The following is a 17023-nucleotide window of genomic DNA, read 5'->3' as shown; positions in this document are numbered from 1 at the left end:
TGTGGCCGAGGGATCCTCTCTCGTATAGGGCTTTACAGCCACGAACACAGGTGTCATAACCGGGATACTGCTTAAACATCTGACACAGACGGTAAAGGCATAAAACAGATACAGTACAGAAATCAATCTACATACAAAGTGCGCTCGAGCAACGCACACATAGACACTGCTCACAGACACGATATCTCGGACCGGTTGGGACCAGTCCGAGCGCGAGTGCCATCCGCTTGAGGTACGCGTCTGTGAACTTTTTTGTGCAATAATGGAGAAACAAAAATAAAGTTATTACAACTGTTCAGTGGACGGTTGTTTAAATTCAACATTAAACGGTGAATGGTCGTTTTTTAAGCTACCAGAGGGCCTACCGCGAACCACGTTCGACGTGTTACCTCCCTGTCACACTTACGTATGAATTTACAAGTGCGACGGAGAGGCAACACGTCTAACGTGGTTCGCGGTAGGCCCTCAGTGGTTTACGAGAGGTAAGTTGGTATCTGCTTGTATTTCGATGGTTCGTTTTAACGTTAAACAGACAGTTAGGTAGGTAGGTAAGCACCCCGCCCGGCCACTACTAGATACGAGTGCCACTACCACGATAGTTTTTTGTGCAAAAGTCATAGTTGACAACCCTAGAGCGACCGCCGAGCGTAGGTATGAAAAGTGAAGTACATACATGTGATTGACTTCTGTACTGTATCTGTTTTGTGGTAAAGGCCTACCGGTCGGGCCGGCGCGGCGCCCGTCGGGTATTCAAGGCGCCCAGGAGGGCGGGTATTATGTACACCCACGACGTCCTACCTGACAGTGAGCGCGTGCACTTGTTCCCTGAGCGCGCTCGGCAGCAGCGGCAGCGCGCGGTGCGCGCGCAGGGCCGGCGCGGCGCCCAGCGGCGAGCGCAGCGCGCCTAACAGAGCGGGCACCACGCGCCGCGCGTGCAGACAGATGGCGTGCACGGAACCGGAGCCTACGGCCTCCAGGAGACGGACGGCTATTTCCACTTGGCTGTTTAGCTAAAAAAATACAAGTTAATTTTTTTTTTAATTTATTGAATAATACAAGTTACATGCATGTTAATATTACAGGACCCATCGTGGGCAAAACCTTGAGTACATATTTTGCTCTAGCATCTTCTGGTAAATCATTTAATATTAAAAAAATAAATAATAAATAATAAATATTGGGGGACATCTTACACAGATCAACCTAGCCCCAAACTAAGCAAAGCTTGTACTATGGGTGCTAGGCGACGATATAGATACGTATATAGATAAATAAATACTTATATACATAGAAAACATCCATGAGTCCGGAACAAATATTAGTGTTCATCACACAAATAAATGCCCTTACCGGGATTCGAACCCAGGACCATCGGCTTAGCAGGCAGGGTCACTACCCACTAGGCCAGACCGGTCGCAATTACACGCCTAAGGCGCACTTGCACCATCCCACGAACCCGGGGTTGAGCGGTTAAATCGGTAACCGAGTGTCAAATTGTACTGGTAACCATGGTAACTCCAGGTTTAACCGATTAACCCCGGGTTATTGAAATGGTGCAAGTGGGCCTCAGATAATGCTCGCACAAAGTTTCGAGTATCAAATAGGTACGTGACTCAAATATTATTGTTTACTTAATAGACGTTTTGAAGTAAATCTGAAATACTTTTAGTCTACTTTATTAATAGTCTAGAATCTAGATGTACAGAACTTAAGGACTGGTTAAGAATGTAAGATTTTTTAAGTACTGTTTTTAAAAGATCTCTCATTTTGTACAGAATAAAAAAAAATTGGCACAATATAAAGAAGTGACACTAAATATTTACTTACAGAAGTTAATCTTTCACGTATAGCACTTTCCTTGGCCAGTTGTGCCTTTATAGCCTCCTTCTGTTTCGCCGATAGTGGGGCCTACAAAAGAAAAAGTTCATGAAAAAAAAAACCGGCCAAGTGCGAGTCGGACTCGCGCACGAAGGGTTCCGTACCATTACGTAAAAAACGGCAAAAAAATCACGTTTGTTGTATGGGAGCCTCACTTAAATGTTTGTTTTATTCTGTTTTTAGTATTTGTTGTTATAGCGGTTGCTATAACGGTTCATGAGATACAACCTGGTGAAAGACAGACAGACAGACGGACAGACATACGAACAGCGGAGTCCTAGTAATACACTAACAATACTCTATACTGAGCAAAAATATGTGAACCAGCGGTTAAAACTCTTTTACAAAACTGGACCTTATGTCTTTGCCCTAAGGTTGATATTACCTCTTTGAGCTTGCCTTCCTTCCTGCGTTTGTCCTCCAATTCACGCCGCAGCTGCAGTTCTTCGAGCTGCTCCTTATAGCTGTACGCTTTGCTTTCGCGCTTCAGGTTCATGGCGTTGTTGTCTTCGTTTCTGCAAATATATTACAATGAATACCAATACAATAAGAAAACACACACAAGCAAAGGTAAACAACAGGCGGTCTTATCGCTAAAAAGTGATATCTTCCAGACAATCATATACTATAATATAGGAGAATTCCACAGATTTTTCTACCGTGTCTAGCGAAATGCGACGGAGATTTTTCGTATACTAAATACATTTTTCGTATATTTTTCTCGTAGTAGTAAAATATACAAAAAAAAAACTTTCAGATCGGAAAGTCATCTGAGTTTAGCTACATTATACCGATCTTTCTGTTCACCTTAGCGATTATATAGCGAAAAATAATTGAATTGTGCAAAAGGGAAGCCATCACCGCCGTACCATTACGAAAGAGTCGCCTAACATCATTCCAATTTTCGTCCCGTAGGACTAAGATGGCCGGCTCTTTATCATTTGTCACCAGGGCTGTCACGTTCTAACAAATATGTAAGTGGGAAAGTGACGCATAGCATGACAGGTGATAAAAATGCGACCATGATAGCTGGTCTGCTTTTAGTTATAGTTCGTTTTTTAGCATTAGAAAAAAGGTAAACAATATTGACATGTCTTTTTATTTAAAACCACTTTTGAAAAATAAGTCACGGCAAATATGTAACAATTATGAATCATATACGATTACTAGCGACCCGCTCGGGCTTTGCACGGATTAACAAATTATACATAAACCTTCCTCTTGAATCACTCTATCTATTTAAAAAAAAACCGCATCAAAATCCGTTGCGTAGTTTTAAAGATCTAAGCATACAGACAGACAGACAGACAGCGGGAAGCGACTTTGTTTTATACTATGTAGTGATTTACATTCTTTTGCTTACTGATTTTTAAAAAGCGTTTTTCAATTAAAAGACACGTCAGGATCGCGTAGTCTTTTTCTAATGCAAAAAAAAACGAACTATAACAAGACATCTTAATATTGTCTTCGGTTACCGCGATAGTTACTCGTGAAATAAAACTATTAAAACGGATTATATCGCGTATATTGAATTTATTCTACATCCCGACGTAACGAACCCTTTACAGCGTTCGTGGTCAACGGGTGACTCCCCCGTGCGTGGGGGTGGATTTAGAATAAACGCGTTACGCGAATACGCGATATCATCCGTTTTAATAGTTTTATTTCACAAGAAATTTTGTTGATTCTATTTTTCCCGGGTACGCAGCTCTTGTCATACAGCTCGCCCCCCATGGTCAGATAAGTGAAGTTTTCGTCCTGCTTTTAGTTAACAAGAAACCTTGTTCATTCTATCTTACCCGGGTACGCAGCTCTTGTCATACAGCTCGCCCTCCATGATCAGATAGGTGAAGTTTTCGTCCTGCTTTTAGTTAACAAGAAATCTTGTTCATTCTATCTTACCCGGGTACGCAGCTCTTGTCATACAGCTCGCCCTCCATGGTCAGATAGGTGAAGTTTTCGTCGTGATTTTAGTTTTTCGTCCTGCTTTTAGTTAACAAGAAATGTTGTTCATTCTATCTTACCCGGGTACGCAGCTCTTGTCTTACAGCTCGCCCTCCATGGTCAGATAGGTGAAGTTTTCGTCCTGCTTTTAGTTTTTCGTCCTGCTTTTAGTTAACAAGAAATCTTGTTCATTCTATCTTACCCGGGTACGCAGCTCTTGTCATACAGCTCGCCCCCCATGGTCAGAGAAGTGAAGTTTTCGTCCTGCTTTTAGTTAACAAGAAACCTTGTTCATTCTATCTTACCCGGGTACGCAGCTCTTGTCATACAGCTCGCCCTCCATGGTCAGATAGGTGAAGTTTTCGTCCTGCTTTTAGTTAACAAGAAATCTTGTTCATTCTATCTTACCCGGGTACGCAGCTCTTGTCATACAGCTCGCCCTCCATGGTCAGATAGGTGAAGTTTTCGTCCTGCTTTTAGTTTTTCGTCCTGCTTTTAGTTAACAAGAAATGTTGTTCATTCTATCTTACCCGGGTACGCAGCTCTTGTCTTACAGCTCGCCCTCCATGGTCAGATAGGTGAAGTTTTCGTCCTGCTTTTAGTTTTTCGTCCTGCTTTTAGTTAACAAGAAATGTTGTTCATTCTATCTTACCCGGGTACGCAGCTCTTGTCATACAGCTCGCCCTCCATAGTCAGATAGGTGAAGTACTCGTGTCGGGTCACCCTCAGTAGTGCGGGATCCTGCAGGGCTCTGAGCGCTGTTGAAACCGCCGCGCCAGCCACGTCAGTGCTCCACGATGATAGGGTTGATACCACGTTGGAAAGAGTCTGGGAAGAATGTTGATGGTATAAATACGGCTGAATCCTTCCCAGCTGAGACAGGTGTGCTGCCGAAACCGGGCTGGCAGTATCCAATGAGGATAACCTCTCATTAATAAAAAAGCAAATTTCACGTTATAACAATAATAATAAAGTCGCAAAAATTTAATTTTTGGTACCAGGTTTTCTTTACACAGGCAACTAAGGGGCTATTCATAAATTACGCCATTTCAAATTAGGGAGGGGGGGGGGGGGGTCTGGACATCGGATGATGGTAGCAAGACGTAGGAAGAAACGGGGTCATTCGAAGCATGATTTTTGGGGGGGGTCAAAAATAGATGACGTAATTTATGGACAGCCCCTAATACAACTAAAACACAATTAGTTTGCGTCCTTTTATCACAGAGTTCCCATGGCACCTCTTGTCTTCATCATCAGATCAACTCCATGCTCCATCATAATATGTCATTGGTCATCCGATTTACATATGTACTGACAAACTAACGTATTTTTAGCAAAAAAAAGTTTAAAACACTAACCTCGCTCGGCGTGTATCCGCAAACGTAAGAATTCTTCAGATTATTAGCATAGAGTCCGACCAACGCCTTAGGGTCCAGTTTCAAATATCGAACAGTGCGAGCCCAGGCACGCTTGTTAACGGCCACCGCTAGAGGGTGGTGACTCGCGCGTAACGCGTCGATGGCGAGTAGTTGCGCGTCTTGCTCCGAGTAACCTGCGTGTAAAAGGGGTCAGAGAATAAATAATAGTACTAGGTACAGAAGATTTACTCTCTAACAAAACGCGTCTGTTACGACCGACGCAAGCGCGAGCAGGCGTCCGTTCCGTAGCCTGGACACCAAAATTGGCGTAGGCCGCATGTACTTGTAGCGACGCGACGAAATCGCGGAGTGAGCCACGCCTGACGGGCTACGGATTTAATTTATTTAAGGGTATTCCATCGGTCCAATATCTTGGTAGAATGTGTATTTGCGTCTCACGTTTTGCTTAATGAAAGTGAGACGCAATGCACATTTGACCAACATATTGGACAGATGGAATGTCATCCTAAGTTATAAAACTCTCAGCCAGCTTTGTCAGTAGATAAAGGCGGTAAAGGGTATAGCCGGGTAAGCATGGCCAAACTGCCCTTAGCGAAAAAAACAATTTCCTTTTACTGGATTATTAACCTATGTATATGTAGTGCTTTCACCAAATATTAAGCCTCAAATGCTTCAGATTAAAAAAAAAATGCAAAAAAAGAAAAATCATTTTTATTTTATTACAGCCAAAGTACTAATCCGATTTCTTTGTAATTTGGGTATGTTGTATATACAATTAAGGTCGCTTTCTGAAAAAAATAATATTGAATTATCTCTTAAAATAATAGTAAAAAATTTAGATGAAAATTTTCAGAAAAATAAAAAAAATACATGCGAGATAGCGACAGTTATCAAATTTACATATTTCATGTAGAATTTAATAATGTTTAACATATATTTTTTTCAAAAATTAAAATCTGGATTAATAGTGTTAAAAACTCGAATTTGTAACATCCCATAATACCTTCTCTTCATACAAAATAACTTGTACGTTATACTAGAAAGTTATATTCCCAACGCAATTTGAATTTAGAACGCGACTTATTTCGCTGAGCGCGGACCTTAAACTCCGTGGCTGTATGCGGCTAGGGCGAACGGCATTCAGAGATTTAAAAAGCGGCCAAGTGCGAGTCGGACTCGCCCATGAAGGGTTCCGTATTTAGGCGATTTATGACGTATAAAAAAAAACTACTTACTAGATCTCGTTCAAACCAATTTTCGGTGGAAGTTTACATGGTAATGTACATCATATATTTTTTTTAGTTTTATCATTCTCTTATTTTAGAAGTTACAGGGGGGGGGGGACACACATTTTACCACTTTGGAAGTGTCTCTCGCGCAAACTATTCAGTTTAGAAAAAAATGATATTAGAAACCTCAATATCATTTTTGAAGACCTATCTATAGATACTCCACACGTATGGGTTTGATGAAAAAAAAATTTTTGAGTTTCAGTTCGAACCCCAAAAATTTATTGTTTTTTTTTCTATTTTTGTGTGAAAATCTTAATGCGGTTCACAGAATACATCTACTTACCAAGTTTCAACAGTATAGTTCTTATAGTTTCGGAGAAAAGTGGCTGTGACATACGGACGGACAGACAGACGGACAGACAGACAGACATGACGAATCTATAAGGGTTCCGTTTTTTGCCATTTGGCTACGGAACCCTAAAAAAAGCGCGGGAACAGGAAAATAGGCACGAATTTTATACAGAGCGTTAACGATTGAAAAATGTCTGTTCCTTTGATGAATAAAATACGTCACATTCTAAATTCAAATTCGTAAAGACTGCGTTCACAATATACTTCATTCGTTTATGACTACTTAGCTTTGCTTGTATGAAGAGAGAGTATTATGGGATGTTACAAATTCGAGTTTTTCACACTGTTAATCCCGATTTTAATTTTTGAAAAAAATATATGTTAAACATTATTAAATTCTACATAAAATATGTAAATTTGGTAACTGTCGCTATTTCGCACGTATTTTTTTTATTTTTCTGAAAATTTTCATCTCAATTTTTTACTATTATTTTAAGAGATAATTCAATATTATTTTTTTCAGAAAGCGACCTTAATTGTATATACAACATACCCAAATTACAAAGAAATCGGATTAGTACTTTGGCTGTAATAAAATAAAAATGATTTTTCTTTTTTTGCATTTTTTTTTTAAATCTGAAGCATTTGAGGCTTAATATTTGGTGAAAGCACTACATATACATAGGTTAATAATCCAGTAAAAGGAAATTGTTTTTTACGCTAAGGGCAGTTTGGCCATGCTTACCCGGCTATACCCTTTGATAAATCTCTCTCCCATACCCTCGTGCCGCCCAATGTACATTAGGATGTACACTCAGTTTCGATGGAATGTCAACCTTCATTAATAACAAAGTAGATAGCATTTCATTTGTCTCGTAAAATTTTAGAACAAATTAAATTCAAGCCAATTGAAAATACAACAAGATTCAAACTTCCTTGGCTATAATTTGTGTACGGTGGGCGGCACGATGATACAAATCTTGCTAGTCATCATTTCAAGATTTTTAGAACTGTTATGGTATTGATAAAAGATATGACCGCATAGCAGTGTCACTAGCTCTACAAATTTCAATTTTAAGTTTTATACCATTAACAAAAAATAAACACTATGGTTCAATCTCGATTGCGGCTATATTTAATTAGATTACTGTAATTCACTAGATGCCACTCACCTCTAAACGAACAAAGCGCCTGCACCGCATCCAAAACCATCTTCCCCGTAACATCCGTCCCTTTCTCCTCGGGCGACTTCTCTTTCCCCCCAAACTTCTCCTCCAGCACTTCAGTTAATTTCAACACCAAGTACCTCGCCATTAGCGCCCTGTCTTCTTTAGCTAATAGACTTTTCACCTCTTCTAAAGCGAGTGTACGGACTGATTTAATGGGTGAGAGTAGCATTATGGTTAAGGCGCGGTAGATTGGGGAGTGCTGGTCGGTTGAGATAGTGGGGTAGTGCTCCAATACGGTCCTGCATAGCAGCACCACCTGCATTAGGACTATAAAGGGGTAAATGTTATAGCGGAATTATGTAGCACACTGTACGATTTAATAAAAAACCCTTTGAACGCCAAAGACGTCATCTGACGCGCGCAGCTTCATCCGAATATCAACCTTCGTGCATTCCGATAAGGTTCACGATGACGCGGCACGACAGGCGTGGCGTTCAAAGGGTTAAAAACAACACACAAGCTATCTAAACCTCGTTTCTATATCCGAGACACTAAAAGAACATTTATAAAGCATTTGTACGATCGAAGATTTTACTTGTCACAGTGGCAATCAATATGAAAGTCGTTAGAGACCTATGAGGTCTATTGTCACTGTGATAAGGTACAAAATGGGTCCGAAGATAAATATTTGACTGTACTTCTAAATAGATTGTAGAAAAGATTGCACAGCTTGTATGATGCTTGGAAAATGGCATATGTTGGTGAAAATAATATAATTTAGTTAGAATTTCTAAAATTTTGCAATCAAGTTTAAAAACGATTATTACTAAAAACACATAAGGGTTGTTTTTGAAAGATCTATGAAACTGTTTCACAGCACAGCAGTCTTACGTTTACGAAACTAGACTGAAAAAAGCGGCCAAGTGCGAGTCGGACTCGCCCATGAAGGGTTCCGTATTTAGGCGATTTATGACGTATAAAAAAAAACTACTTACTAGATCTCGTTCAAACCAATTTTCGGTGGAAGTTTACATGGTAATGTACATCATATATTTTTTTTAGTTTTATCATTCTCTTATTTTAGAAGTTACAGGGGGGGGACACACACATTTTACCACTTTGGAAGTGTCTCTCGCGCAAACTATTCAGTTTAGAAAAAAATGATATTAGAAACCTCAATATCATTTTTGAAGACCTATCCATAGATACCCCACACGTATGGGTTTGATGAAAAAAAAATTTTTGAGTTTCAGTTCGAAGTATGGGGAACCCCAAAAATTTATTGTTTTTTTTCTATTTTTGTGTGAAAATCTTAATGCGGTTCACAGAATACATCTACTTACCAAGTTTCAACAGTATAGTTCTTATAGTTTCGGAGAAAAGTGGCTGTGACATACGGACGGACAGACAGACGGACAGACAGACAGACAGACAGACATGACGAATCTATAAGGGTTCCGTTTTTTGCCATTTGGCTACGGAACCCTAAAAACAAGATCAATCTTGATTCAGTGCTTAATGTCAATTATTACCACGTTGGAAAATTAGGTCGATTCATTGTGAGGTCACAGAGTGCGTACTTACTTCGCAGTAACAAATATTTTTGATATTTCGTAAAGAGTAGTGATTTGTTAATTGCCTGGATAAATGTGATACACTCAAAACAAAGTCTGGAGCTTCCAAGTTTACCGTGGAGCTAGGTCTATTAGGGTCACTTGCAACATCCCACTAACGTGGGGTTAACCACTTAAACCTGGAGTTACCATGGTTACCAGTACAATTTGACACTGGGTAAACGGTTTAACCGGTTAACCCCGGATTAGTGGGATGGTGCCAGTGGCGCTTAGTGAAAGACTTTCCAATAACATTATTTAGTATCTTATGATTCTTATGAAGTAATTAAATGTGCTTACCGTCATCGGCGGCGGCGGCGAGCGCCCGATCATGCAGTAGAACGTGTTTGTCCGGGTGTGTGAGCGCTACCCACGATGGTTGTGAAGGCAGTTCACGCGCTGAATCCAGGAGAACTAGGGCCAGCATCGCGCATGCGCCCTCGTGGACTACCGGGTGCTGGAACAATTCATACATCTTGATCTCGGCAGGCGATCCGACGATCGACCACATTATATCACAAAAATTAATTATTCGGAACGAAGTATAGCCAAATAGAAAAAGCGGCCAAGTGCGAGTCGGACTCGCCCATGAAGGGTTCCGTATTTAGGCGATTTATGACGTATAAAAAAAACTACTTACTAGATCTCGTTCAAACCAATTTTCGGTGGAAGTTTACATGGTAATGTACATCATATATTTTTTTTAGTTTTATCATTCTCTTATTTTAGAAGTTATGGGGGGGGGACACACATTTTACCACTTTGGAAGTGTCTCTCGCGCAAACTATTCAGTTTAGAAAAAAATTATATTAGGAACCTCAATATCATTTTTGAAGACCTATCCATAGATACCCCACACGTATGGGTTTGATGAAAAAAAAAATTTTGAGTTTCAGTTCGAAGTATGGGGAACCCCAAAAATTTATGGTTTTTTTTCTATTTTTGTGTGAAAATCTTAATGCGGTTCACAGAATACATCTACTTACCAAGTTTCAACAGTATAGTTCTTATAGTTTCGGAGAAAAGTGGCTGTGACATACGGACGGACAGACAGACGGACAGACAGACGGACAGACAGACATGACGAATCTATAAGGGTTCCGTTTTTTTCCATTTGGCTACGGAACCCTAAAAATGATCTGTTGCGATAATCACTACATTTACTGTTTCATAGAAACTGTTTAGTGCCGTATAATTTAATTAGAGTACGATTTCGTTATCCATGTATGCGGCCGCGCGAGCCAACTGAAATATATACACATCCGTCCCAACTGCGCGCGAACATTCCTTTGCCGCGCGCCGAAACACCGACAATGAATGGTTCGTGGCGAGCCGCGTTCGAGCGAGCGAATGATCGAGTTGGCTCGCGAGCCAGCCCGGTATCGATTGCGCGCGGCTGCCTCGCGAGCCAATGTTCGATAGCTTGCCGCGCGATATGAGACGGGGCTTAAGGGTCTCCGCAAACTAGAGAGTAGAAATGTTGTTGTCTAGAGAGAGTAGAGATGTACTATCACTCTTGCATATTCGAGCGATAAAGAGGCAGATAGCTGAGTTTCGATTTCACGTTTCCCGGTAGGCCCTTTGTAAACAAACCGCCTTGATGTATCAATGTCATATTCAATTGTTTTTTTTTTTAACATGCAGATTACGTCTGCGAGCGATATTCCAAATTTTATATTAAAGGAAAAAATTGAGAAATTACGCTTCCGGCAGGACTTGAACCCGCAACCTCCCCAATCCGTGCGTTAGCTCTGCTAATTGAGCTACGGAAGCCTACCAGAATCTTGCGAATCTTTCCATTCCTTCCCTCATGCATACACACCTCAATTCTTTTTCAATTTTTTCCTTTAATATAAAATTTGGAATATCGCTCGCAGACGTAATCTGCATGTTTAAAAAAATTGATTTAGTACGGGTTAGCACATTGTTACTGGTGAATTCTCAATGCAACTTGAGACTCCAGTGCCGTTTAAAGATGTAGTCGTCTTACGGTAGATGTCGCTATACGCCACCCCAAAAAAAGGTGTGTATGCATGAGGGAAGGAATGGAAAGATTCGCAAGATTCTGGTAGGCTTCCGTAGCTCAATTGGCAGAGCTAACGCACGGATTGCGGAGGTTGCGGGTTCAAGTCCTGCCGGAGGCGTAATTTTTCAAATTTTTCCTTTAATATAAAATTTGCAATGTCATATTACTCATATTTGTCTGTGGAAACTTACTCGTCCGCCTACTGTCGCGTTCTGACCTCACTTTCTTTACCAACATTGAGATATTGTGTACCATTTCACACGTGGACGCTTCAAAAGTCAGGATAGCCGTGTCGGAGAATAGAGTGCATAAACGATTTAAAAAAAAATCTTGGTTTCATAATAAATGTGTGTCTAGGTACCGCATACGAAGCCATATATGGTGGATATGATATTCAACTCTATTGACAGCTATTAAAGTTCAAATTTCAGCAAATATTTTTTAGGGGTTAAAACCGTTTAACTATACCTGTAGCGGTTGTTGAGCGGCCTTAGCGACTGCCTGTACTAGTGGTGGTCGCAGAGCTTGCTCCTGCGCAGGCGAAGCCGCGGCGCAGCGCAGGGCGCGCGACAGTAGGCAGAGGCTGGCTACTCGCACGCCTACTGTCGCGTTCTTGGATGACTGGATTTTCTGAATACAAAAAGTACTGTGTGAAAATACGGTTTTTAGTTTATGATAAACAGAAATTAATAAATTTTACCACACTTAATGCTAATAAATATATTTAATTTAATAAATCAAAGAAGATATGTAAACACAATCAATACAGGTAGGTACCCAAATTTTTTCGGATGTTATCGGTATTGCGTATAAATCAATAGGCTTCTTGCAAATTTAATTTATTTTAAATATTGAAAAAATTAAATACACTAAATAGTTCTTTACCTATAGATGACAGGAATGCCTATTATAAATGAGCAGTCAAGCGTGAGTCGGACTTAATGTACGGAACCCATTGGAACGCGAGTCCGACTCGCACTTGGCTGGTTTTTCTTTATCCTCGCAAGACCCACCATATAAAGTTTTCAAATATTTAATTTGAACCTTATTCTATAAGTAAATTAGAACGAATTTCGTTTGTTTAAAAGGAAAACAATGAAACAAAAGAAATGCTACTTTATTTGGTTCATGTAAGGTTGAAATTAGATTGCACGAATATGTACATTATAATGTACATTTAGGGCCGGTTGCACCAAACTGTTCGTATCGTTAAAGAGTTCGCTAAATTTGTATGTATGAAAAGTTTCATAGTGAAGTGGCGCTGCGCGCCGGTGGACGTTGATCAGTCTGTCAAATGTGGTTGGTGCAACTGGCCTTAAAGCTTTGGTTTCCTCCGAAAGCGGTGCCGTCATATAGCGGCCGTCTCCATACAAATACTACGACATCCATATTTAGCCGTATAATTTAGTATGGAGACGGCCGCTATATGACGGCACCGCTATCCTAGGAAAACCGATCTTTAGTCTCAGGAGGTTAGGACAAGTAGGTACCGTATATAAGTCCAACAGTGGTACAGGCAGCGGCGGCTCGGCGCTCCGCGCCCAGGCCTGTGCGGCATCCAGAGCGGCGACGAGGGTTTTCTCATGGGATTCGCTTTCCAACACGCGCGCTAGACCGGCACATGCTGACTTCAGTAAGGTGCTACGAGTGGCAGCGGGCACGTTGAGTGCTGTTAGGGTAGACACGCCCTGAAAACATTAGGGTATATGACAATTTTTTATGAATGGTATCAGTCGATCAGGTTCGTTTTCAGGATCAAATGTCTGTATGGGACCTATTGTCTTAAAGCAATACAAAAGTCACAAATGATGGTCAAAGTCTGGCACCCGCACTTTACTGACGAAACGCTTCTAGCAAAATGGCAATACATCGTGACGTCACCATGTAACGTTAGAAACCGTTTCGATGTATGAAAAAACAAGGAAATTGCGATTTTGTCGGTGAAATACTGCGTTTATGTATAATATTGTTGCTATACAATAGTTTTTAAATAAAATGTAGGGAATCGAATGGTACCATTATTATTTTTCTATTTGGAAAAAAATATTGGTACCAAAAAATCTAGACACGAGACACGCGGTAGCGTGTCCAGCCAAGTTCAAAGAAAAAGGAACTGGCGACGCAGTAACCGTGTGTAATATTACACGAACCATTTCGAGCTACTTTTGACCCCTTCACAACTTGAAACCTACTTAACCTACACACATGAAATTTGGCACATGTTAAAAATTATACCGAAGTACAAAAAATTTTTTTTTTTAAACTCACGGTCTTGTAATTTTTATCATTCCCATATATTTTTAAAAATTTCAATGTATTGCGATAAATTGCTCATTATCTATCTATTAAACTAGATTTTGTCATAAAATTCAACACAACCCTATTTCGAAATAAGCCATGCAGTGGCATCGCTCTAACCCGTTCCCGTATAAACTACAAGCAAGCTTGAGCTAAGCAAGCGATATCTAACTTACATTGAGCACGGCTATCTTGTCCTCGCTAGAAGTCAGCTTGCCACTAGCCCCATGGTACTCGGCGAAGGCATGTTTGAGCAGGTCTTCAGCCGCTTTAGGGTCTGAACAGCGCTGTGCGAGACGCTCGAGCGCGCATAGGGCTTCGCCGCGCACCCACTCGTCCTTTGAGTGCACATTCACTGGGGAAAGAAAGTAAAAGATTTAATTTTGATATGGACAAATTAAATATATTTTAAGACCACACCACACCACATACTAACCACACGAAACATATGCTATACTGTTCCTGTATTAAGTACCCGTAAGGAAACTATTGTTACATACTAAAGTTTTGGTTTTTATTGTGAATTTCATAATTTAAAAAATATTTAATCTTAATACCATTCCAATTAGTTGACCAAGGGCGGGTTTAAATTCAGCAAGCTGTACCCGCACCTTTCATTACTTACACAATTTGTTGCACAATGTTTAGATAAATACTTACCTACTTACTTCATGTACCTAAGATGGAGTAATTACCTACCTAACCCTTATATTATACCTAAGAACTGATGTAAAAAGTAATGAAATAAATGCATTTGTATTTTTGTATTTGTATTTTAAGACTGTGTCTGAAGCTTCAAATCCCCATGCTTAACTCAATAGGTCGTACTTTTACAGAAAACCGGATCTATATCAGTCATAGCGTTTTGAAACCAGTTAGGTACTTAATCTGTGTAAGATGTCTCCTAATTTTTTTTTTATATGGGTGGATATATTTGAATGTGCACTTACCAATCAAATTCTTCCCAATATCAACTGCTATCCCATCCAAATTCACATTCAGATTAGCAAAGACCTCGCCCACAGCCTCTACGATGGTCTCCGGGCTTCGCAGCATGCCCTTATGAAGAGCTGGTAGCAGTGTTTCATAGATTTCAGAACGGTCTAGTAGGTGGAGCAGGTCGGTGCAGCCTGCGATGTAAGCGGCGTTGGGGCGGGCTTTTACGCTGATCAGGCTTTTGGTGAAGCTTTCTAGCATTTTTGCCTGCGGAAATTGTTTACATACATTTTTTCTAGTAGAATGGATCAGGATCATATAATAGTAAACATTTTTATTTAGGCTGTGGTGTAGCATAAGGGGAGCCTTAGCCGCATATGAAAGTGTCTCTACTATTCTAGAATAATCTGCCATACCTTATGTGGAGCGACAAGTGTGGTGTCCCCAGTAAGCGCGGCGTGGCGGCATAGCGCCGAGAAGGCCACAGTGATGTGTGGGCCGCTTTCCGGCGCTTGAGATAACAGGACCTCAGGCCACTTGGCTAGCTTACTACCAATAGCCAGCCAGGATGTATGCAGCTGTGGAAAGAAGTATTTGTTAAAATTTTGGCGCTTGTGAAAAACTGATTATTTGAACACATTACATTATTTTTTATCTTTGTACTACTAAGTGTAAAACTATAGTGAATGTTACTATAGTTTTAAAAGGTATATAATACATTTTTTTTTCACTGAGAGGTCTGAGACAGTTACCTTGGAGAAAGCCTTTTCATTCTGCCTTTTATCTCCGCCAGCAATGACAACCGCCAGCAGATTAGCCTGAGCCAGTACCAGGGAAGGGTAGTCCACTCCATCCTCTTCTGTGCCTTTCAGCGCCCCTTCCACCAGCACAGTGGACCAGCGCAGTGCGTACAGCCCACTCTGACATGTGCTTTTACTAAAAAATAAAAGGTTTGTGATAAGGTAATTTAAAATTAAACTCATGTTGATGTTTTTGATGATGATATCTGTTATTATTTTTTGTTAGTGTGTAAGGTATTTGTAATATGGGCCTTGTTGCATGATTTAAATTGTAAATAAATAAATGAACCTCCTGACAACTGGGTATCAAAACTTGCTAGTTCAAATGTAACTTTGTAAATTAACAGAAAATTAAAATTTGATTGGGGCCCATGTGTAGGACTCACAAGTATAACTTCCTTAGAGAAAATTATAAATATTCCTGCACTTCGCTATAACATCTTTACTATTTAACCTTGTATCTAACTATAAGCTCAAGGTATAATAAAAGTAGTAAAACTGCTTACTTCTTACAAAATATAATAATGTTATTACATATTTCTTTATTGTTGTAGGTCTTAAGGTCATATAACACAACTTACGATGAAGCAGTATTCCTCAGTTGCTCCGAGACCTCCAGGAGCACAGGCAGCAAGCTTCTCAGAGTCCATTCCCGGTGATTAGAAGCCAGGTAGGCCAGCAAACTCTTCACGTAGGACTGGGACGTGGAATCCCGGTACCGGTGCAGCGTGAGCATGAGCACTCGGCAGACATAGCGGACTGCTGGCTCTGTGATGCCTGATTACCAAGAAATAAGTTACTAATTAATGCATGTCTGTTCAATTGAATAATAATATTAAACACAACTGAACAAATAAACATGAATTGACATTAAAAATGATTCCAGCCACTTGTTGACTAGAGCATAACAACATCCGCGAGCTTAGTGCACGCAAGTTTTTTACATACACTGCGTTAAGTTGCAACTTACATGCTACAAAAATAGAATACTAGATCAATAAGCTCCAGGAACCACAACCTAAAACGTCAATACTTTATGATGTTTTTAAGAAAGTAATTTATGAATATGGTGTTTGAGGATGTTAAGAATGAGGTATGTTGTTTCCACAAACCTTCTGTTGATAAAACATCCTGAATTTCTTTCACTACTTCACGTCGACCCTTCAAACTTGCGGTCTGGATTTTAAAGGATATGTCCTTCAATTTCTTTTGAACCTGTTAACAAAATTATAGTTGAAGAACCGGTGTATTGTATTACTTGATTAATAAGCACATGTAAATTGCAATTACCTCGGAATCTGCCATTTTCTATGCACATTCAGTAAAATCCACACACGTCTTCATGCGGTGAAAATGGGTAGAACTGTCAAATGGTATGGTGTACCACAGACTAACCA

At 40.2% G+C, this 17023-nt stretch overlaps 1 protein-coding gene across 1 annotated transcript in view; it reads right to left on the bottom strand.

The window, feature by feature from the left end:
• Positions 1-17001, bottom strand: part of LOC134649055 (stalled ribosome sensor GCN1) — a 70058-nt gene extending 53057 nt beyond the window's left edge. The window contains exons 1-16 of the mRNA XM_063503770.1: positions 16917-17001; positions 16739-16841; positions 16208-16403; positions 15579-15762; positions 15243-15404; positions 14841-15093; positions 14067-14245; positions 13083-13280; positions 12061-12222; positions 9867-10023; positions 7957-8280; positions 5181-5374; positions 4475-4650; positions 2264-2393; positions 1828-1908; positions 799-1010 (exon numbers count right to left, since the gene is read on the bottom strand). Coding sequence (XP_063359840.1) covers positions 799-1010; positions 1828-1908; positions 2264-2393; positions 4475-4650; positions 5181-5374; positions 7957-8280; positions 9867-10023; positions 12061-12222; positions 13083-13280; positions 14067-14245; positions 14841-15093; positions 15243-15404; positions 15579-15762; positions 16208-16403; positions 16739-16841; positions 16917-16931 — 2726 coding nt within the window. The 5' untranslated portion in view covers positions 16932-17001. The remainder of the gene's footprint in view (positions 1-798; positions 1011-1827; positions 1909-2263; positions 2394-4474; positions 4651-5180; positions 5375-7956; positions 8281-9866; positions 10024-12060; positions 12223-13082; positions 13281-14066; positions 14246-14840; positions 15094-15242; positions 15405-15578; positions 15763-16207; positions 16404-16738; positions 16842-16916) is intronic.
• Between the last annotated feature and the right edge of the window lie 22 nt (positions 17002-17023).

Source organism: Cydia amplana, chromosome 6, assembly GCF_948474715.1.
Source record: "Cydia amplana chromosome 6, ilCydAmpl1.1, whole genome shotgun sequence".
NCBI lineage: Eukaryota > Metazoa > Arthropoda > Insecta > Lepidoptera > Tortricidae > Cydia > Cydia amplana.
Note: the sequence above shows the minus strand (reverse complement) of the source record. Positions and strands in the feature narration are given on the sequence as shown.